Here is a 24,794-nt window from a genome sequence, read left to right on the forward strand (position 1 = left end):
AGATGAATATTGTGACTTCTAGTAGCAGCTTTGCTGCTGCTGCTGCTGCTGCTGCTAAGTCGATTCAGTCCTGTCTGACTCTGTGCAACCCTATAGATGGCAGCCCACCAGGCTCCCCTGTCCCTGGGAGTCTCCAGGCAAGATCACTGGAGTGGGTTGCCATTTCCTTCTCCAATGCATGAAAGTGAAAAGTGAAAGTGAAGTCGCTCAGTGGTGTCCGACTCTTAGCAACCCCACGGACTGCAGCCTACCAGGCTCCTCTGTCCATGGGATTTTTCCAGGCAAGAACACTGGAATGGGTTGCCATTTCCTTCTCCAAGTAGCAGCTTTGAGTCATGTAGTAATCATCAACCTAGAGATTGAGATTAACTATTATATTTGGGCAATCAATCAATGCCGATATGATTAAGCCCCAACTAAATCTCTGGACATCAAAACTCAAGAAAGACTCCCTGGTTGGCAATACTCTGTGCATACTGCCACACACCAAAGTGATACAGTAACACATCTTGACTCCAAGGGGAGAGAACAAGGGAAGCTCTGTATTTGGTACATCTTCTGGACTCCACCCCATGCACTTCTTCCCTTGGCTGATTTTAATCTGCATGTTATTCCACGGGGTAGCAAAGAGTCGGACACAACTTAGTGACTAAACAGTAGCAGCAGCATTCAGGTAATAAATTATCATCATAAGCATAATAGCTTTCAGGGACTTCTAGAAAATCAAAGCTGAGGGTGGTTTTGGCAACTCTTGGAACTTGTAGTTGGTTTCAGAACTGAAGATTGTCTTGGGAACTTGCCCAACTTTGTAGTTGGCCAATTCCTCATAACCAACTCCTCATATTCCTACTAAGTAGAATTCATCTAAGAGAGGAAGTAAATAAATATTATTTTATTATTTATAACTCTTTTTAGAAATATTTGAAGTAAATACAGAGTAAAATTGTGTATATAGGGAAGGTAATAATAGAAGAGTTTTTCTTGAGCCATCATAGAGGCTAACTGGCACATATTTTTCAAGAAAATTCTAGTGAGAAAAAATAATGTAAAGTAACTATAGTAAAATAAAAATAATCAATCACTATATATTTATAAAACAGACTAATGTACTTTTACATCCTTAATAGACTGAATTTTGACACTAAATATTCAGTAATGAAAAGATATTAAATAAAACAGTTTAACACTATTATGACACAAGATAATAGCTATATTTTAGAAAGAATAATGTTTGCATGAAGTGAAAAGCACTTAGCTCTATTATATGCTTTTATTATGTGAACTCACTACTTTGGTTGCTTCATGCATCTAATGAAAGATAATCCTGTGGTTAAACTCTGGCTATTTCAATGAGCTATGTGATTAGATTGGAATTAAAAATAAAACACTTCAGAAATTAATTTTTTTTTAAATTCAACCTTATAATAAAAAAATGAGGGCAAAAATAATTTTAAAAAATTGTGGAACCATAACTACTCTTTGTAAAATACTTGAATGCTATATACCTAATAATCTTCTTTTAATGAAATTGCTATAATTTCCTCCCCAAATCTCAGTTTGAAGCATATTACTTCTTTATATTCACTTACTTAATTCTGAGAGGAATAATGTGGTCATTTTTTTTATACTTTTCACATGCAATGAAAAACACAAACTATTTTATGTCTTAACATATCATATTAAAGTTATACTTACTGAATCTTCAGAATTAACTCCTTAAAAACTTTTAATTAAACTATTCTAAAAGTTTAATGCTAAACTCACTTTAAATGTCAGCCCTGTTTTAAACATTAGGACTTGGGTAGCTAATGATACGGAGAAGGCAATGGCACCCCACTCCAGTACTCTTGCCTGGAAAATCCCATGGACAGAGCGGCCTGGTAGGCTGCAGTCCATGGGGTTGCGAAGAGTCGGACACGATCCAGTGACTTCACTTTCACTTTTCACTTTCATGCATTGGAGAAGGAAATGGCAACCCACTCCAGTGTTCTTGCCTGGAGAATCCCAGGGACAGGGGAGCCTGGTGGGCTGCCGTCTATGAGGTCGAACAGAGTCAGAGAGGACTGAAGCGACTTAGCAGCAGCAGCAGCAGCAGCTAATGATAGGTTTACTCACATAAAACAATAATAAGGTACTTTAACATTTATTCTCATTTGGTCTATTTTTGGTGAAGGTGTGGTGTTGAAACACCTCAAAAGGAAAGCAAAGAAAAAATATACTATATCACTTCCAATCGAGTTGTGTATGTACAAAAGCTTTGCTGAAGCTTTTATAAATGATGCTAGCGCTTTCCATACCTCAGGAGAAGTTGAGGTTCTCGGTGGTTGACAGAACGCTTACGAAGCAAGTAAAGATCATGGATCTCAGCACATTCTAGCCGCAAATTAGATACGAATGCTCTCTATATTTTCACTACAAACCGCTGCTTGGCTGAATTACAAAATGCTTCCCTTCATATGAGGAGGGTTGAATCACATACTGGAAATTGTGATAGCACAGCTCAGGGATGTTCCAAAGTGTATATGTGGTTTACCACTAAGAAATTTCCCAAATTTAAGTCAAAAGACTTTCAAAATATAAATGCCCATTCCTTCCTTCCCCTTCTCCCGTGAACTAACTTTGAAAAATCATTCCTGTAGTATAAATGAATCTGAATTACTAAGTTGTATTAACAAATTCAATTAACCATAATGAACAAAGAAATATGCTAAATGGTATGTATATACAAGGTCTGAATAAAGCTTAGAACTCATAATGTCTCTATAGAAATATCTATTTTGTTACATTGAAGTTCAGAATGAAGAGACAAATATAGAAGTTTGGACAAAAGCAGAGCCTTTAAAGAGAATATTTTAGAAACCTATAAGGAAAATTAATAAATATGTATAAAACATGCTATATCTATGAAAAATATTTTTCTTTTTTACTTTTGGCTTGCTAGGTTAAAAAAAGGATAACTGCAGCAAATTCATCAGATGCAACTGCAAACTTTAACATCACCATCATCAACACAACAACAAATATTTAGTAAGGGTTTTATAGGTGCCAGAGGCTAATACAAATACTTTGCATGTGAAAATTCATTTACAACCACCACCTTAGGAGAGAGGTGCTATTCTTAACTTTATTTTAGAGATGAGGACACAACACTACTCTTACTACAACCACTACTACTGCTACCACTGTTGCTGTGAATAGGATACTACTTCTGCTGCCTCTAACACCACTATTAAGAATGCTAGCACAACTTCTACTATTGCTACTGCCATTGCTATTGCTACTGTGAACTATTAATATTTGATCTAACTTATTTATTAAAGGCTCTTTAGATGCTTGGCTTAGTGGTAAAGAATCTGCCTGCCAATGCAGGAGATGCAGGAAACTAGGGTTCATTCCCCAGGCCAGGAAGTTCCCCTGGAGGAGGAAATGACAACCCAGTCCACTACCCTTGCCTGGAGACTCCCATGGACAGAGGAGCCCGGTGGTCTACAGTCCATAGGGTCACAAAGAGACATGACTGAGCACACACACACACTATGCTAGATGCTTGGCAATGGGCTTGCTACTTTAAATATATTTTCTTATTTTTTGTATGATGTTCAGGGAGATATAGTTAATCTTTCTATTTTATGGATAAGGGATTTGAGATTTTAATTTAAGCTACTTGTAGAAGGCTTCCCAGGCGGCTCAGTGGTAAAGAATCCACCTGCCGAGCAGAAGACCCAGGTTCATTCCCTGGGTTGGGAAGATCCCCTGGAGAAGGAAATGGCAACCTATTCTGGTATTCTTGCCTGAGAAATCCCATGTACAGAGAATGTAGCCCTGGTGGGCCTACAGTCCGTGGAGTCACAAAAGATTTGGACACAACTTAATGACCAGACAACAACAACAACGAAGGCTCAATAATTAACCTATTTTCACCAAGTTAGGCTGCTGCCAAAGCAGTACTTCACGGATCAAACATTTGAATTTAGGTTCACAGTTTAGTAGGTAAAAGTGGATATTTTCTCACAACAGGAAAAATACAACACGTTATTATTTTCTTTTTTATTTAAATTTTAACCTAAACACTAAAGCATAAGAAAATAGAATAGTACCATGGCCACCCATATACTAACCAATTAGATTCAACAATTACAAATTTCTTGCCATATTTGCTTTTATCTATGTATCAAGTTATGTGTCTGTCTAGTGTTGAACCCTTAAAAAATAAATTATGATACTATAATTCATTTCTTAAAACATTAAATTGAATCTCCAAAAAAGTAAGGCTATTATCTTAATCACAAAATCATTTTCACACATGGCATAATTAACCTATTCAAGTTAGTGTTATTTTAAGTAATGTATCAGCTCTAAATTTGCTTGAATGTTAAAAAAAAAAAACTTGAAAATATAGGGCTTACAAAAAATTTATGATTGTGATAACAAATAGACACACTTAAATATATTAGGGAAATCATGTAGGACAACTACTAAGATGTTGCCCAGTACTTATAGGATCAATGGAACATTGACTATCCCTAAATTTGGCTATTCTGATGGCTAAAGTGTTCAATTTTGATCAATTGGATCATTTAAAATTAAAATTCACAAGGAAGGAAATGTCTACTAAGCATTTTAAATGACGGCCAAAACCTTGAAAGCCTTAGGTTTAGCACCCCTATTTCAGAGTTGAAAGAAAACCTGGAACATTGCTTAATTTGTATGGTTTTTGAATTGATTTCCACTAGCCTCAGAGTTCCAAAACCTTCATGGATTGCTTGGTAGAAAGAAGGGATCAGAACAAGATGTGTTTTGGGATAGGAAGATGTGAGAGACCCTACAGTTAGGTCTTTGGGTTCCTACAACTGTGAAATCCTCACAGATTCTCAGAAATTGTGCATACAATTTCTTCAGTCAGAGTAATTTTAACTTCACCGTGAATATTTATTTGAGTTCTAATTTAAATTTAACTTTTCTTTGGGATAAGAATTCTACTGCTAAAAGCCTTCTGTTGCTGTTTTTCAAAATTTCTGCTGTGGCCCAACTTCCTCATATGACAGATGAGAAGCCTGAGGCTCAGAGTGACTGCTTTGCTGAAGGTCATATAATTTGTCAAGGGCAAAACCACAACAGAATTCTAGACCTTTAGATAATGTTCTGTTTTTAAAAACTGGATTTTAAAAAAAGTTCTATTTTGGGGCAATATGATAGCTAATGACAAAATAGTATATTTCTAGTGTGATATAATAAATAAAACATCAAAATCAACAACATGAAATTATAAAATAAAATTCCTAAGACACCAAAAATTTATGCTTATTTTCCCTTTTATTTTATATATGTATTTCTATATACACACTATATTTTGCAAGCATAAAGAACGAGAATAATTACTCCAATGATTGTTAAGTATGCAAGGAGTTTTACGTAAAACAAATTGGACTTTAATTTTGAATGAATTTTTGGAAATTTTTCCAAGCCAATGCATTTCTGAAGAATAAAGACTTGCAGCCATATATGCTTAGTTCTATTTATTACTTTGCCAACAAAGGTCCGTCTAGTCAAAGCTATGGTTTTTCCAGTAGTTATGTATGGATATGAGAAAGCTGAGGGCTGAAGAATTGATGCTTTTGAACTGTGGTGTTAGAGAAGACTCTTGAGGGTCCTCTGGACTGCAAGGAAATCAAACCAGTCAATCCTAAAGGAAATCAGTCCTGATTATTCATTGGAAGGACTGATGCTGAAGCTGAAGCTCCAATATTTTGGCCACCTGATGTGAAGAAATGACTTATTAGAAAAGTCCCTGATACTGGGAAAGATTGAAGGCAGGAAGAGAAGGGGACAACAGAGGATGAGATGGTTGGATGGCATCATCAACTCAATGGACATGAGATGAAGTTCTGGGAGTTGGTGATGGACAGGGAAGCCAGGTGTGCTGCAGTCCTAGGGGTTACAAAGAGTTGGACACGACTGAGCAAATGAACTGAACTGAGCATGATCTTCAACAAATGGTTCCTAAAGACTAGACTGTGGAACTGTCTGTTAGAGAATAACTGTAGTTGGCATGATCTCTACCCTGGAAGCATGATGATACAGAAAAAGCCAGCCTAAGTATAGATACATCTAGTGAGCATAGGAACCTACCTCCCTCCATGTTTACTGGGGGAAAATGGAAAACATGGTATAAGTAGGCTTTTTAGTGTAGTGAAAGGGAGTTTGAGAAAATTCATACAGGATGAGGTATGATAGAGTTCTCTTTTCCAATTAATTAATGTTAGTAGAGAAACAATTTGGGCAGAGGTAACTGACATTTTGAGGTGTTTGTAGGTCATAGAACCAAGTCAGGGGAATTTTTACATATTTCTTTCTGCCACCATTCATCAGAATTTCAGAGTCTTCAATTCACAAAATACATTCAGTCTATTTTGAAAAATGATTCATGTATCTTTATATATCTTATCATTACTTTGTCTTCAGCACTGTCATCTGTTCAAAATAATATAACTTCTCCTTGTTTCCAACATACCATGCTTAAGACTTTTCAGTCCTTTTATGGTCTTTTTTTTTTTTTTAAATCTCCCTTGAGAACAGTATTTCTCAACTTTGACCCGATGGACAGTCTGGTTGAGATAATTTTCTGTTGTGGATTGTCCTCATCATTCTGGGACGTTTAGCCACACCTGTGCTAGACACCAATAATACACCACCTCCTCTCAGCTGTGACAACCAAAAATGCCTGCAAATATGACTAAATTTCCCTGGGAATAAAAATTGTTCCTGGTTTAGAACCATCATTTTAGAGCTCACATCATCTCATTGTGCCTGCTCGGTCTTCTGCTCTATTTCTTCAGGTCTAATTTGATTTATTTGCCTGGATTGTAGCCTAATGCTCTTTTTCCACAGATATCTGTTGCCTCATTACTCTGGACAATGATTACCTTCTTGCTTGACAATGACAGAGAACCAATGAAATTAAAAGAAAAATAATGACTTCCTTTTTATTATTGTTACTTTCTTTTCACACACACAGAAGCAAAATATTGGTTCAAATTCATAATACTTTCTAGTATGAGATATATGTGTTTCAAATTTAAACACATTTTTCAGTAGAATTAATATTTTCTTTTAGCCTTAGGGTAAAAAAAATCTGTCTTTTTTGAATGTTGTCTATGCAGTCAGAACAAATGCATTGCTGCATACCTGCAAACACACATATAACCTATCTTGCTAAAGGAGATCATTAAGAACTGCCTGAAACTCTGTAGACTTGACTTACTATGTACAAAATTTTGCTAAAAGTATAGGGAGAATAAAGTAATTTGGATAATTTTGAGTGAACATAAAAATTTCTTTAAGACTTCCCTGTTATTACAGTGGATAAGAATCTGCCTGCCAATGCAGGGGACATGTGTTTGATCCTGGTCTGGGAAGATTCCATTATGCCATGGGGCAAATAAACAGTTACTAAGCACATGCTCTAGAGCCCCCAAGCCACAGCTACTGAAGTCCCTATGCCTAAGTCCTGTGCTTCACAACTAGAGAAGCCACTGCAATGAGAAGTGCATGCATCACAATGAAGAGTAGCCCCACCACCCCACCACCTGAACTAGAGGAGGCCTGCACAGGTCAAAGACCCAGCACAACCAAAAGTGAATGAAATTTTTACGAGTTCATTAAACAAGATATAGAATAAGTTAGGAGTAGAACTGCTGTTCAACTGCTGTCTAATAGTGTTGCAAATAATGGGAGGGAGATTATTTAAATAGATATAGACATGAGTACCAGCCAATGGATTGGAAACTGAAGTGGGGAGGACCACAGGGTCTGCAATCAAACCATCTTGGTTTCAAATCCTCTACCACCAGCAAGTTATATGACTTTGGATAAGCTACTTAACCTTTCAAATGCTGTTTCCTCATCTTGGAAATTGAGACAATCACAGTAATATATGCTCCATAGAGAACTACTATGAAGATCGACTGAGAAATACAAGAAAACATTAGGCCCAATGCTTGCCAAACTCAGTAAAATGTTGACTCTTTGTCACCCCTCCATTGTCCTCAGCAAGGAAATACCTAGAATCTTTTGTTTCAGACTAGGTATTCAGTACAGCAAGCAGTGCAAAATATAAATCACGAAAAATGAGATCTGTAACCAGACAAAACTATCTGGCAAAATCTTCTGGAATTTTCAATGAAGAATGATTGCTCTATTATAAAAGTATTAGTAATAAACCACCATTTGCCAGATCTTGTGCCAGGCACTTTATAGGCATTCTCTCATAGGATTCTCACAAAAATACTATGAAGTAACACATGTTGCAAACCCAATGAAGCAACTAGTGATGTAGGTGAATTACTAATAAAATTTTACCAAGGGGGAAATATGAAACTTAGAGAGGCTTAATCACTGACTCAGAGTCACAGAATAAGAAATGAAAAAAATTGAGCCCAGAGCTCCAGTTGTGGCAAAGTCTCTGAACAATTTATATGATATTTATGAATTCAAAACAGGTATGTAAAATCTTCTACCTGAATTATAATTTTAACTTTTGTTTTTAATTAGAAAAAGAGCTAAGTCATTTCAGTGGCAATACCAGAATTAGAAAGTTAAAGAAACTTAAACTTAGATAGTAGCTCTGACAGGGCGAACTGACGAATAGTTGACAGAAAATGACTCAAAGTAGATGTCAAAAGTTCTTGAAAAAAAAATCTGCATATCAGGTATCACCATGGGAGAGCCAAAAATGATATGTTATAAATACATATTTCTTGGTAAAGTGTCTCAGGTCTTTTCTAGAGCAAACGGGGTTAAAAATTAAATTAGTAAGTAAAATGATGCTGCTTTTTTATTTACTCTAAGGGAGAAGTAGCTACAGGATTGGAAAATCAAAATAGAAATCATTTTATATTTGGACTTGAAAAATTTATGTATTTGCCATATAATTTTAACAGAATAAAAGAATGCCAGATAAATTAATTATAAGCTTATTGTATCAAAGTTCCAAAGTTATGACATTTATAATTCATATATATGTATAAATATAAGAATACTTAACATCAATGCATAAATTCAAGTTCAAATGAAACATTTACTGACCCTGATTACATAACCATATAATACTCAGTGAATATTTATTTGAATAGTGACAGGATAAATAACGTGACAGGTAAATTATATAGTTAACCTTTAAGTCTTTTTCTATAATCAGTATTGTTTACTTACAGCTTTAAAATTAATAGCTCCATTTTAAAAAATTAACTAATTCAAAAGAGTTTTACATAAAGCAAGATTATAAATGTAATAGAAATGTTATTTATGTATTTAAATTTTATAGGTCACTATAAATTCTTAAAGGAAATGCACATTTTCAAAAATATAGTTACTTTCCCCCTGATAATTATATGAATATAATTGGAAGAAGTATAAAGAAAAAAATTAAATCATACATCTTAGATGTATATACTTGTTTAGTTTCATAAAACTTCAAGTTCCAGAGTCCACGTTGTGAAATTTGAAACCTTATGTAAGGTTGCCACATAGTGGCAAGATCAAGGATAGCAAGCTAAAATCAACAATGCTTGATTATTGAATATAATATATTATTGAAATCAAACTAGAAAATACAGATTCTTAAATTAAAAGTCTAAATTTTAATGTCTATATTCTTCATGAATTAGAGTTTGTTATTAATTTTTAACAATTTAAATGATTTAAATATGATGATGATGATAGTTTTGTTAACTGCGATAACTACCAGGTTATTTTTTTCCAAATTATTTATATTTGAATTTTAAACTCATAGGGTAGCTATGATTTTAGGTTAGTGCCTGTGTTTGTCTTTTTTTTTTTTTACAAAAAATATAAAGGGCTTTCTTTTATTTTGTGTAATGTAATACAGGCAAAATTATCTCTCAATAAATTTTTTAGGAATTTCACGTGTTCTGAGTCCTTGCATAGTTAGTTACGCCAATGTCTGAGTCACAATCTTGATGATAGCCTTTTAAAAAATAGTTTTTGCTGAACCCACAGTTGTCACATCAGTCAGTCCACAATGCTTTTAGTTGGGCTTCTTTGACCTCCAATGGAATATGGATACACTTCAAAATGTTACGGTCTAACAGGTATTTCTGTAAGTAAAGGAAACTACATTGTTACTCCTCAAGGCATTTCCAGTGATGTAGGTTTACAGAAAAAGCCCCATCAAAATAGAACTCAATAGTGCCTGCATTTGTCTTATTCAGAGTTTTCTTTACTCTAGTGCGTATCACTGTTTCTGCCGTAGTATGGGTTCAATACTATATTTTTAAGTGAATACATGATATTTAATAATTAAAATGTTGCCAGAATTAAATAAAATATAAAAACATGATTTTAAAATCTTCAACATTATATATTGATGTATTTGATAGCGCAACTTGGATAAGAGACAAATACAAGCAGCTGTGATCCTTTCCTCACATTTGCTTTCCCCGTACCTGCCATCACTGTTATGTGTTCACTAACTGAGTTTTAGACTGGAAGAGCCTCTTCTTCTGAGAGTGGTCTATCAGTAACCTCAGAAGCACTTACTAGCATTAGGACTATCTTACAAAAGGTGGATCAGAAACATTTAGCAGTGAAGTGTGACTTTGAAATTTGCTTTGAAAGAGAAGGAAGATGCAAGGGAAAGTGTTAAAGGTCTTTTTTAGGTTCAAAAGACTGAATTAAGTTTAACAATTTATTTTAAAATACATTTCTTGTCTGGTTTTTTAAATTATTTACAGAATTAAATCGACTTGTCCATCTACAAAGTGCTAAAAATGTGCCTTTGCTTTTACTCCTTGGAAGAAAAGTTATGACCAACCTAGATAGCATATTAAAAAGCAGAGACATCACTTTGCCAACAAAGGTCCATCTAGTTAAGGCTATAGTTTTTCCAGGCGTCATGTATGGATGTGAGAGTTGGACTTTTAGAAAGCTGAGCACCAAAGAATTGATGATTTTCAACTGTGGTGTTGGAAAAGACTTTTGAGAGTCCCTTGGACTGCAAGGAGATCCAACCAGTCCATCCTAAAAGAGATCAGTCCTGGATGTTCACTGGAAGGACGGATGTTGAAGCTGAAACTCCAATTCTTTGGCCACCTGATGCGAAGAGCTAACTCATTTGAAAAGACCCTGATGCTGGGAAAGACTGAAGGTGGGAGAAGAAGGGGAGGACAGAGGATGAGAAGGTTGGATGGCATCACTGACTCAATGGACATCAGTTTGTAAACTCCAGGAATTGGTGATGGACCACTTCAGTACTCTTGCCTTGAGAACCCTATGAACAGTATGAAAAGGCAAAGATAGGACATTGAAGGATGAACTCCACAGGTCAGTAGGTGCCCTATATGCTCACCAATTCAATGGACATGGGTTTGGGTGGACTCCGGCAGTTGGTGATGGTCAGGGAGGTCTGGCGTGCTACGGTTCATGGGGTCACCAAGAATCAGACAGGACTGAGCGATGAACTGAACTGAAGGGAGGAGGCCTGGCCTGCTGCAGTCCATGGGGTCACAAAGAGTCGGACACGACTGAGCAACTGAACTGAACTGAACTGAAGTTGCATATTTAGCCAGTGAGTATGATTTCTGCCACTGATTATTATTATACTCCTTATTTGGTGAAATGAAGCTGAAACTAAGTCCCTTAGGCCAGAGCATTGGCCTGCAGTTAGGGTCTGTTCTGGCTTCTCTGAGGGGAAAGCATGAAGCTCTGTGGTTAACATCCAGAAGGAAGGAGTACAGTGAATGAATGATGATCAAAGACTTTTACATCATTCAGTTCAGTTCAGTCGCTCAGTCTTGTCTGACTCTTTGCGACGCCATGGACTGCACCACGCTAGGTCTCCCTGTCCATCACCAATCCCTGGAGTTTACTCAAACTCATGTCTATTGAGTTAGTGACGCCATTTAACCATCTCATCCTCTGTCGTCCCCTTCTTCTCCTGCCTTCAATCTTTTCCAGCATCAGGGTCTTTTCAAATGAGTTAGCTCTTCGCATCAGGTGGCCAAAGAATTGGAGTTTCAGCTTCAACATCAGTCCTTCCAGTGAACACCCAGGACTGATCTCTTTTAGGATGGACTGGTTGGATCTCCTTGCAGGCCACGGGACTCTCAAAAGTCTTCTCCAACATCACAGTTTAAATGTATCAATTCTTTGGTGCTCAGCTTTCTAAAAGTCCAACTCTTACATCCATACATGACTCATGGAAAAACCATAGCCTTAACTAGATGGACCTTTGTTGGCAAAATGATGTCTCTGCTTTTTAATATGCTGTCAAGGTTGGTCATAGCTTTTCTTCCAAGGAGTAAACATCTTTTAATTTCATGGCTGCAATCACCATCTGCAGTGATTTTGGAGCCCCCCAAGAATAAAGTTTGCCACTGTTTCTACTGTTTCTCCATCTATTTGCCATGAAGTGATGGGACCAGATTCCATGATCTTAGTTTTCTGAATGTTGAGCTTTAAGCCAATTTTTACATCATTATCAGCCAATTTAATATTAATTTCTTAATTAGGATTTCAGTGATTTCTTCATGAGCTTCTTTTTTCTTTTTTTTCCTCTCTCCTTCCCCAACTTCTCTCTCTTTGTCTTCTTTCCTTCCTCTCTCCTTCTCTCCCTTCCTTCCTTTCTTCCTTCCTCCTTTAATTTCTTTCTTTTGAAATGTTTATTTGAATCAATCAACAAAAAGAAACTATCATTTTAAAGAAAATAGAGGCTCGGCATTTGAAGTTTCAGCTTTATTTGGGCAATTTATAACTGCCAATTTATTTTTATAGACTCCACTGCAGCTAAAAGTAAGTACTTATATAAATTATACTTGCTGCATTTTAGACAGTATTCAGTGTATAACACCAAGGAACTAAAATTCAAAAGTCTACTTAAAAAAAAAACAAACAAACCTCTATTTTGTTTACTTTTTTTTTTCTTCAAATGAATGAAAACTGAGTGGTATTGGCTTTTCTTGCAAAACAAAACATAATGTGAAGAAATTATCAAAGACAATGGTACCAAATTTACTAATGTTGGTCATGCTTATGATTAAGCACATCAAAATAGGCATATAAGGAAAAAGTATCACATGTTCTGTTAAAATTATCTTCCATAAATTTCCAGTTGTTTAGTTTTAAAGTGTAAATTTGGTTCAGAAACTGAAAGACAGTAGATTCCCCGTATATGCGCAGTTGTACCTAGATCTGTTAGATTAAAAAGAAAGACACTGGAATTACAGCGGACATACGGAAGGCATAAATATTGATACTGTGTTGATAATTGTTTTATGCATCTATCTAATAAAGAATTAAAAATAAGTCTTTTTAGCCCATTAAAATCAGTCTCAACCTGACTGAATGCTTGTTTTGGCTTTTTAAAGTGTGATGTTCTAGATGAATTTTTTAAGGATAGTTAGACAATTTGAATGTAGAAGGAAATGGCAACCCACTCCAGTACTCTTGCCTAGAGAATCCTGTGGACAGAGGAGCCTGGTGAGCTGCCGTCAATGGGGTCGCACAGAATTGGACACCACTGAAGCGACTTAGCAGCAGCAGCAACAGACAATCTGAAAGTATAATATTATGATTCCCTGGTGGCTCAGACGATAAAGCATCTGCCTGCCATGTGGCAGACTTGAGTTCGATCCCTGGGTTGGGAAGATCCCCTGGAGAAGGAAATGGCAACCCACTCCAGTATTCTTGCCTGGAGAATCCCATGGACAGAGGAGCCTGGCGGGCTATAGTCCACGGGGTCACAAAGAGTCAGACATGTCTGAGCGAGTTCACTTCACTTCACTTCACATGTATCAAACTTCAGATTTCATAGGACTTGAAAAATCTTAAATACTATACTGAGTTAATTCAAACTTATTATAATTGACTTCTAAAAGAAGTAACTTAGTTTCTTAACTAAGCATATGGTCTAGATAGATCTTTAGGCTCTTAAACGATTGCTTTTCTAGAGAACAGACTGACAGGAGCAGTGATCAATTTGCACTTTAAATTCATCATAATTTAAGGAGCCTTATCAGTGCAATGGAGAAGGAAATGGCAACCCACTCCAGTATTCTAGCCTGGAGAATCCCTTGGACGGAGGAGCCTGGGGGGCTACAGTCCACGGGGTCGCAAAGAGTCGGACACGGCTGAGCGACTTCACGAATCAGTGCAACCAAGGGTGTTCCTACAGAAGTTTACCCCCTCCTGCATTACCCCCTCCTCCTTTTCCTCTGTTTTCTTTATTTCTATACAGTGACATCACCATGCTTCCTATTCTTAAAATACAGCCATTTAGACCTTTAAAAATCACATGAACTACTTCTCCAAACCTTTCCATGTATCAGTCAGTTCAGGCGCTCAGTTGTGTCCGACTCTTTGCGACCCCGTGAATCACAGCACGCCAGGCCTCCCTGTCTATCACCAACTCCCAGAGTTTACTCAAACTCATGTCCATCAAGTTGGTGATGCCATCCAGCCATCTCATCCTCTGTTGTCCCCTTCTCCTCCTGCCCCCAATCCCTCCAGAATCAGAGTCTTTTCCAATGAGTCAACTCTTCACATAAGGTGGCCAAAGTACTGGAGTTTCAGCATCAATCCTTCCAATAAACACCCAGGACTGATCTCCTTTAGGATGGACTGGTTGGATCTCCTTGTAGTCCAAGGGACTCTCAAGAGTTTTCCAACACCACAGTTCAAAAGCATCAGTTCTTTGGTGCTCAGCCTTCTTCACAGTTCAACTCTCACATTCATACATGACCAGTGGAAAAACCATAGCCTTGACTAGATGAACCTTTGTTGGCAAAGTAATGGCTCTGCTTTTGAATATGCTATCTAGGTTGTCATAACTTTCCTTCCAAGGAGTAAGTGTCTTTTAATTTCATGGCTGCAATCACCATCTGCAGTGATTTTGGAGCCCCTAAAATAAAGTCTGACACTGTTTCCACTGTTTCCCCATCTATTTCCCATGAATTGATGGGACCAGATGCCATGATCTTAGTTTTCTGAATGTTGAGCTTTCCATGTATATATTTTGTCTATTTCTTACCCTCAACGAAAAAAAAAATAAATGACCTAAAATCATCATTATAGTAAAGGATAAGTTCTGTTCTCTTACCTCATTTGAAATGAAGTCACTTAGAACCTGAAGTATAGATATAATGAGGTAGAGTGCACATTAACATAAAATTGTATTACAATAAAGAGAAAATGGACATAATGAGGGCTTTCCTAGTAGTCAGCTGGTAACCTGCAATGCAGGAGACCATGATTCGATTCCTGGGTCAGGAAGATCCACTGAAGAAGGGATAGGCTACCCACTCCAGTATTGTTGGGCTTCCCTAGTGGCTCACTACCAAAATCCTCAGGGCTAATCATTTTTAGAAAGGTTTAATACTACAATTAATTTAAGGAGGCCCATGAAAACAATATTGCCTGTTTTTCAATCTCAAGTATATGATTTAGTAATAAAATTCCAGTGCAGACACATGGGCATTATCAGAATGTTAATAAGATGAAAATAAGGACATGCCATAAATAAAACACATACCATAAAATTCCGCTGGTAATGAATGTTCTCTTTGTTAAAGTCGATCACATAACCATTGAAGGACCAAACAAATGTCAGATCCAGGGCAGGATCAAAGGAAGCGGCACACTGCATGGTGGCATTTTCTCCAACAGTGATATCAGCGTTAATCGGGGCCAATATAATTCGTGTGGGATCTAAATATTTTTAAATAGAGGAGTAAAGCACATTTCAAAAAATTAGGAGACACCATATTATCTGGTATATTACAAAATAAAAATCAATATAATTGAATTCCCTGGGCAAAGGAGTAAGATGTCTACTAATCAAATTCCAGGGACAGTTTCATCAAGCAAGAGATTTGCCCAGAAGGCTTTTGAAGTGGAAGCATCAATACATGAGTTGTCTCATAAGCTTGGTACAGAATCACATGTCTTATGGCACATTAGAAACTAAGCATTGTTAAACTTTAGAAAAAAATGTAAAATTAATCAAATGTTTTCTTACCTGTGATAACAAGAGTCCCAGTGCTATTAGCCTTCCCTTTATTATTTTCCACAAAGCATGTATAGACACCTCCATCACTCCTTGTAATGTTATTGATTTCTAAGCTACCATCTTCCCAAATGAGTATTCTATGAAATGAAAAAAATACATACTTCACAAAATTAATTTAATGAAATATGCCATTATTCTATGTACTAGATTAAAAACACTAACATCTTTGTATCATTAACATTTTATATAAATTGCTTGACAGAGACTTTTAAAAGATGAAACATTCTGCCTTTGTTTAGAACATTCTTTCCAACATCAAATTGTTTTGGGAAGCAATCTTCTTTTTCTTGGACTATCACAGTAATCCTATCTTCCTGCTGCCATCCTTGTCTCTCCACAGTCTTCATTCCCACATGTCAGCCAGACATGAAGATATATGTCATATAACTAGTATCATATCACTCTCTGGCTCACTGATGTCACTCCACAGCTCAGGACCCTCCAGTGACTTTTCCACCTTATGCGTAGTAAGGGCCACAGTCCTCAGATTGTCCTTTCAGGCCCAGTACAATTTCACAGTTCATTTCCTACATTCTTCAGGGTTTTCCCCAGTGGCACCTTCAGGAAAGCTTTGCCTGATAACTCCAGATATTACGACATGCACACAGGCACACATGCTCTGCTACTGTCCCGGCATTCCTCATGCTATCCTTGTTCCCAGAATTTTTCTTCCTAATACATATTTCATCAGAAAAGTACTTCAGTTTTACTTATTTATCGATCTTTGCATTAGATGTCAGTAATTTTTATCTGTTTTGTTTTTAGCCCTGTGTCCAACTAGTTAACATATCGATTAACGTATATATTCATTAGGAAAAAACAAAACAAAAAATAGTATTTTCCAGAAACTCCTTAAGGAGGAAGACATGGAACAATGAAGAGGCACTCAAATAAGCTGATTTTGAATATATGAACTACATGAAGTCTGACTGAAGCAGTGGCTGTTTACACACCACTGTAAATGATTTTTAAACCACTGTGAGATAGACTTAGACAAGTCACAAGCCTGAAACATATGAGTCCAGATCTTCCAGGAAAGTGACCTCAGAACTTCAGACTTGAAAGTTAGAACAGACTGTTATTTCCACAGTTACAGAGAAATACAAACATATTTTATTTTTAGAAACTTTCAAACAAAGATATTGTAAAACATCCCTTGGTGAAAGCTTCTATATAAATTACTACTTAGGAAAGTCTTCTATGAATGTAAACTAAATCTTTCATACTAATAGAACTTAAATCTGTTCCCTCTGCCTGTCTGCCTCTTCCTTAGAGCCAGGAGACCAAAAACTCATTTCTTATAACTTTTACATCTAATTCATATGATATTAATATCACATATATTATGATATATCATACATGATTTATATTACATATATCAATACTTTGGTTATTATTATATAACTTTATTATATAATGTTTGCACTTAGAATCATTATTGGATTATCTGACCCTGGATTTTTACATTATTTTATAAAGCTTTAAAATTGTTTTCCATTATGGTTTATTACAGGATATTGACTATTCTGTGCTTTACAGTAGGACCTTATTGTTAATCCAGTCTGTATATAAGAGTTTGCATCTACTAATCCCAAACTCCCAACCCATCCCTCCTCCAACCTCCTCCTCCTTGGCAATAAGTCTCTTCTCTGTGCCTGTGAGTCTGTTTCTGTTTTGTAAGTAAGTTCATTCGTGTCGTATTTTAGATTTCATATACAAGTGAAATATATGTCTTATTTTCAGAAAATATGATATAGATAAACAGTCGCAGAAGCCAGGAACCACATGGTCTTTAATAAATTAGTCACTTGTTGCCAAAATTATCTCAGTATAATCCATGAAGCATGGTTCTGAGAAATCCATGGTTGCAGAGGCCTATGACATGAATCCTCATAGGAATCAGAGCAAGATTTTCTTCATTAAGGAGAGAGAGCTAACGGTGCAGCCAATAGGGAACGCCATGCCCCAGGCTGTTGTAGTAGTGAATACCTGAGAATGGAACTACCTTTAGATTACGGGCTATATCATTCTTCGTCTGACTGCTGAAGTTTCAATGCTATATTGCACAAGTTGACTTTTCCTTTAACACTAATTCTTCAGGTATTATTTTGTTAAAGTCTTAATAACTCTTAGTCAAACATATTAACTATAAAAGTTAATGTGTTCTGGGAAACAGCTGCTGTCCCTGCCTACCCCTTCCCACTCCATTTCTGTCATATACACAGTCATACCTGCGATTATCCTAACAAGAGAAATATGTTCATTTCATATCAACATGGCACAAGTTCAAAGTTCTAGCTTAGAGATCATTTGAGATATTTTCAGAAGGTTACTTAAACCTTTCCAGGCTTTGCTGCTGCTGCTGCTAAGTTGCTTCAGTCGTGTCTGACTCTGTGCGACCCCATAGACGGCAGCCCATCAGGCTCCACCATCCCTGGAATTCTCCAGGCAAGAACACTGGAGTGGGTTGCCATTTCCTTCTCCAATGCGTGAAAGTGAAGTCGGTCAGTCATGTCTGACTCTTCGCGACCCCATGGACTGCAGCCCACCAGGCTCCTCTGTCTATGGGATTTTCCAGGCAAGAGTATTGGAGTGGGGTGCCATTGCCTTCTCCTTCCAGGCTTTAGATATATAAAAATAGAGATGATAGCATCCATCTTACATTCTTTATTGGATTATTATAAGAAGATTTATATTTTACATTTTGCCAGAATATTTTTTAAAGCAAAGGCTACTTTTCCCCTCCCTCATTTAAGCCTCTAGACAGATTTCCATTACTCGTAGATGAAGCCAAGTCCCTCAGCACAAAAAACATTGCTGATCATCTGGCTTACTATGTGTCATCCCTTAACACTCTTCATTTTCCTCTAAAGACAGCCACACTGATTTTAGTTTTTACAATCTTTATACGTCCTCTGCCCTCTGCCTTAGGGCCTTTGCACATACTACACTCCCCTGAATGAAATATTTCTTGCTCCTCAACCTTCATATCCCACTTCTCTTATTTCCCAACATGACTTGCTTCTCCCCATACTTTAGTACTCAATATAATCATAACTTCTTCTGGAAAACTTATAAAAACCATTCAGTTTGGCTTTTATGCAAATAATCTATGCAAGCTATATGCTTTGTTTTATCCCAAAGCCTCTAAAATACTGATAGGTAGTTAGGAAGATTAGAAGTTCCTGTTCACTTTGGAAGATGGGAAGAGGTGACTTGTACTTTGAAATCACCTTTTATTTCCCTACTGAAATGTTTAATAGACTAATCACATAAAATTAAATCAAATATGAATGGCTATAGATGTGCTTGTTAGGTAAAAATTAGATTCTGTTCTATTTCTCATTGTTAATTACTTTTGAAGCCTTGGGCAGTTTATCACAAATCTCTGGGCCTCACTTTTAAAATATCCTTATAAATTGTAGATGTTTAAATGTTTATAATAGATAGGGACAGTGATGGGTAAGTATTTTGGTTTACCTTAGAACTGTGATATCATCTGTGGAAAAAAGTTAGAACAAAAATATTTACATTATGAATGTGAAAGCAGGTTCTTTACAAAGTAAGCTTTTCCAAATACTGAACTGCATTCTGGACTAACCTGCTGCTATTGACAAGCCGCTCTGTGCCTTTACTCCATAAAAATGTTGGTTTGGGTGCAGCTTTGGGTTTGCATTCAATTATAACCCGTCCTCCTTTAGCAGCCAGGATCTTTTTCTTCATAGGATTCATTTCAAAAGTTGGAGCCAAAGCTAAAAAGAAAGAACTAGTTATTTTCTTTTTTTACTAAAAAGAAAAAAATTCTTCTATACTATAGCACTTTTTATTTCCTTTTGATTAATAATCAATAGAAAGGACTGTTGCTGTTGGTCATTGTGTCTGATTTTTGTGACCCCATGGACTATAGCCCACTGGGATTCTCTGTCCATGGGGTTTCCGAGGCAAGAATACTGGAGTGGGTTGCCATTTCCTTCTTCAGGGGATCTTCCCAACCCAGGGATCAAACCTGGGTATCCTGCATTGGCAGGTGGATTCTTTACCGCTGAGCCACTTGGGAAGCCAGAGAGGATTAATCTCACCAAATATTATCCACTATGACCAACAGACATTCCATACATAACACTAGTAGTTTTCCTTTGCTTTAATAACTTCACTAAGGTATATTTTATTTATCAAATCTTGCCCATTTTAAATGTGCAATTCTTGGTGATAACTGGATTATTATAAATTGTAGTTGCAGTCAAATGCTGTATAATTTTTAAGGTAATATCTAATTCAATTTTCTTGACTCAATTTCACAAGGGAAGTTAAGTGAAAGGCTGGAGGAAATGGAGCACCATTATTAATGCTGACACATATTTATAATTAGTATTCTTTAAGCATACTTTGAACAGTCTCTAGTTTACAAGTGAGAAAACTAATATCTATTAAGATTATGTAACCTGTCAAAGGTGCAACAGGCAGAGGGTTATCAGATGGGAGTTAGATTTGAATCTAGTTCCATCTGATTCACAAGCATGCTCTTTTCAGTAAACTATAAGACTCCTCCTTCATTATCCAAACATTTATTGAGCACCAACTATGTTGCAGACACTATGAGATGCCTTAATAAACAGAAACCCCTGCATTTAAGACCAACCTACAAACAGCTATGGGAATGATGTTTTCAATTAACTGAGGAGTACATGATACATCTCCTTACCTCAAAGTATAGAACAATAATTATGAAAACAGGTTAGAGCCTAAAATCACTTACTTAATGATATCTCACTTTCTTTAGTGTCTCCACATCTAGCTCATTTCTCAATCTCTTCATCTTCCCCCAGACTCTGGGGGAATTCCTTCTATTTCCACATATTCCAGTGATCTGTAACTGTCCTTTCTACAGCTTTTTCTGAGTCTAAGTATATCTTTATCCAGGTCTTGGTGCTTCATCATCTAGTTCCATGATTCTCAAATTTTATCTGAGCATCAGAACCATTGGAGGATCTCAGTAAAAATGCTGTTGAGATCTCAGTAGGTCTGGGGTGAACCTGAAATTCAGCACTTCTAGGAAGTGAGAAACGTACTCTGAGGAACACATTTCTTATGGAAAAGATTTAGGTTATTCCATTGTTCTTCTAGTTTGTGTTTTATAATTGGCAATAAATACATAAGTAAACAACCAACTTGTGTTGTATACCTAACACAGCATGTGGTACTCTGTCTGCTGCTGCTAAGTTGCTTCAGTCATGTCCGACTCTGTGCGACCCCATAGATGGCAGCCCATCAGGCTCCACCATCCCTGGGATCCTCCAGGCAAGAACACTGGAATGGGTTGCCATTTCCTTCTCCGATGCATGAAAGCAAAAAGTGAAAGTGAAGTCGCTCAGTCATGTCTGACTCTTAGCGACCCCACGGACTGCAGCCTACCAGGCTCCTCCATCCATGGGATTTTCCAGGCAAGAGTACTGGAGTGGGATGCCATTGCCTTCTCCGGGTACTCTGTCTAGGTTCAATAAATATTATGGGTAACATATTGTTTGTAAAATGAGAGAAAATGTAATAGAATTATATTTAAAAAGCCTAAATTCATCTATAAAATGAGAATTTTTCTTGAATCAGTTTACTTTTAATAAAATAGTTGCTTTTGTCCAGTCATTAGAATGACTTCATGCTTATGTAATATTTGAATTTCTAGTGACAGAATCTAGACTATGTTCATATATATGTGTATACACACACACATATATATATACATAGGTATGTATGTATATTCTCTTTGCTCTTTATTGAGCTTATTATAGACTAATATATGGTACAGCAAAAGTACTCAATAATCCTTTCGTAGATAAATAAAAGTTAGCTAAATAACTCAAGAAAGAAGAACGAGAAACACCATTTCTACAGGCAATAAACAAAAAAATATATTGAAACAAATATAAAGATGCCCAGGAATTTATCTCAATCTCAAAATGCTCAGTTTGCTTAATTACTACATTAATAGACATTCAATGATTGGAAGGTTTTTGGCTTGAAGACAAAGAGATCTTTCAATCTGAACTGTGGTATTTTCTTATCATTTTATAATGTATAACAATTATGGTCACCCAAAGCTGGTGCTCTGGGAAAACCCAGAGGGATAGGATAGAGAGCGAGGTTGGAGAGGGGCTCAGGATGGAGGGTACACATGTATGCCAATTTATGTTTATGTGTTGCAAAAACCATCACAGTATTGTAAAGTAATTATCCTCTGATTAAAAAAATGATAAACTGATTTTTTTAAAAAGAAGAAATTACAACAGAAAACAAAAGAGTTTACATTTGGGAAATAATTGAAACTCACCTCATATCTTCTCTAAAAGTCAAATGATTTCTTTGTACTTTTCACCAAAGTGATACAGTATGAAGCCTAAGCCTAAACATCTGCTTGATACCCAAAGAAGCTAGATTGAAGATATTAGCAATGAATTTTGATTTTAAGGGGAAGAAATGGAATATGATCCTTAAAATTTAAGAAGAATCAGGGAAAGTTAAAATTAAGAAGGCCTCAACTCTTTTAAAAGATAGTTTTATTTAATACTTTCTTATTATTATTTCACTGCCTTTCACATTCTTTTAGTGTCACTCAATTTGTAGCGGTACAACTGTTTTAAAGAACTAACCTTTGGTGTAGCAAAAATCAAATAGGCTGCACTGAGTTATTGCTTTGCTGCTGCTGCTGCTGCTGCTGCTAAGTCGCTTTAGTCGTGTCTGACTCTGTGCGACCCCACAGATGGCAGCCCACCAGGCTCCCCCATCCCTGGGATTCTCCAGGCAAGAACACTGGAGTGGGTTGCCATTTCCTTCTCCAGTGCATGAAAGTGAAAACTGAAAGTGAAGTCGCTCAGTTGTGTCCGACTCTTAGCGACCTCATGAACTGCAGCCTGCCAGTCTCCTCCGTCCATGGGATTTTCCAGGCAAGAGTACTGGAGTGGGGTGCCATTGCCTTCTCCGGAGTTACTGCTTTATCTTTTCAGTAATCATATCCAGAAGAGGAAGCCTGCCCATCTGGATTAATTACTTGAAATATAACTAAACTCAATGATAGCCACTTCAAGTAGTATGAAAAAGGCATGATATAGTAAGGTGTTATTTAAGGTAATTGTAATGAAAATAAGAATGTAAAAAAACTCAGAAAGATTTACAGGGTAAAAATGAGAAATTCAATAGATGTAATAGGGGAGAAGGATGTAATGGATTGTTTCATTTTTTATTTATTTATTTATTTTTTTACTACCTTGTTTCTTTTTTTTTTTAATTTTATTTTATTTTTAAACTTTACAGTTTCATTTTTTAGAACAGTAAACATTTCAAGAGGAAAAGGTGTGGATGAATAAGAAATAATGACTTTAATTTCAGACATGCTAAGTTTTGGATATCTATGAATTTACCCAGATGACCATTTCTGCTAAGAAGTTTTTCATACTGAGATAGAAGCTGAGGATAAAACTCTGACCCAGAGATATACTTTAAGGGGTCATTGATAGTTAATGGGAGAAGAAGATATCATCCAGGATAATTTTAATTTCAAATTAATTTCAAATTAATTTCAAAATAATAATAATTCAGGAATAATATTATAGAATATGTGAAAGAATGAGAAAGAAAATGGAATGCAGCCAGAGGAATGGAACTCTGGAAGACAGTAAGATTTTCAACTGAGCAAAGGAAGGGATGAAAAGGAGAAAATGAAGTGATCAAGAAGAAATAATATAGGAAGTATCAGCATTGAGTCACTAAACACAAACGAGAGGAGAATTCAAGAGGAAAACATGCCCAGAAAGTGAGGCATCTTGAGAGATATGCACATACAGATTTACACACTCACACACACACATACACACACAAAGAGAAGGGATGTGTTTTGAGTACAGAGGTAAAGGGATTATTTTTGGACGAGAGGAGGTATACATCATCCTCTGGATAAAGAGTATCTAAAGGATAAGTGTAGTAAAGATTCAGATAGTTTTGAATGAGGGATAGGAAGTTGAAACATTTTATCTCCATGATTTTCAATTTTCATGAAGAAGAAACTCAGTGTGGGGTAAAGGGACTGAGGAATGTGCTGAAGGTTTTAAACAGCAATTGTAGGATATGAAACCCAGGGACTGATAAAGCTACTGAGTGCCAAAGACTCTCCAAGGCTGCCTCACAGGCACTGAGGGAGCAGCTGTACTATGTGATGTTCTGGCAGTGTTTAGTTGCCCAGACATAGGAGAAAGCAAGACTTGTAAAAATTTACATGTGTAAAGTTTGCTTTACCATTAAAAACATTTTAAAAACCTTTATACTCTACATTGCTTCCAATTTATTTACTATTCTTCAATGAAAGGAAAATAATACCATTCTAATACAAACCACATTTTAGAAATGCTTAATTTCTAATTCAAGAAACTGTTAATTCAAGAAAGTAATATGAAATTAAGTATAATCTAGATAACCCAAGATACTTTTTAATGTGTTGCTTTCTTGCTGATTGTTGACAGAAACAGAAAGTGATACTGACCCAGGATCTTCAACTCGGCATTTGCGTAAATTGCTCCATGCGTGTTTTCAGCTATGCACTGGTACATGCCAGCGTTTTCAAAGGTCACGTCATACAGCCTCAGTTCCCCTCTATGGTACTGGAAAGAACACAAAGTAAAACACGTCTCCTTGAAAAACTTTAACAGAAATGCTTTCATTTGGGTTT

At 36.4% G+C, this 24,794-nt stretch overlaps 1 protein-coding gene across 4 annotated transcripts in view; it reads right to left on the reverse strand.

Moving 5' to 3' along the window:
* Nucleotides 1-24,794, reverse strand: part of CNTN1 (contactin 1) — a 409,422-nt gene that overhangs the window by 124,340 nt on the left and 260,288 nt on the right. For all 4 annotated transcript variants that reach the window (XM_061416436.1, XM_061416437.1, XM_061416438.1 and 1 more), the window contains 4 exons: nt 24,609-24,726; nt 19,683-19,833; nt 16,031-16,158; nt 15,545-15,720 (listed from right to left, as the gene is read on the reverse strand). In XM_061416436.1, the coding sequence (XP_061272420.1) occupies nt 15,545-15,720; nt 16,031-16,158; nt 19,683-19,833; nt 24,609-24,726 (573 nt within the window). The remainder of the gene's footprint in view (nt 1-15,544; nt 15,721-16,030; nt 16,159-19,682; nt 19,834-24,608; nt 24,727-24,794) is intronic.

This window comes from Bos javanicus, chromosome 5 (assembly GCF_032452875.1).
Source record: "Bos javanicus breed banteng chromosome 5, ARS-OSU_banteng_1.0, whole genome shotgun sequence".
Taxonomy (NCBI): Eukaryota; Metazoa; Chordata; class Mammalia; order Artiodactyla; family Bovidae; genus Bos; species Bos javanicus.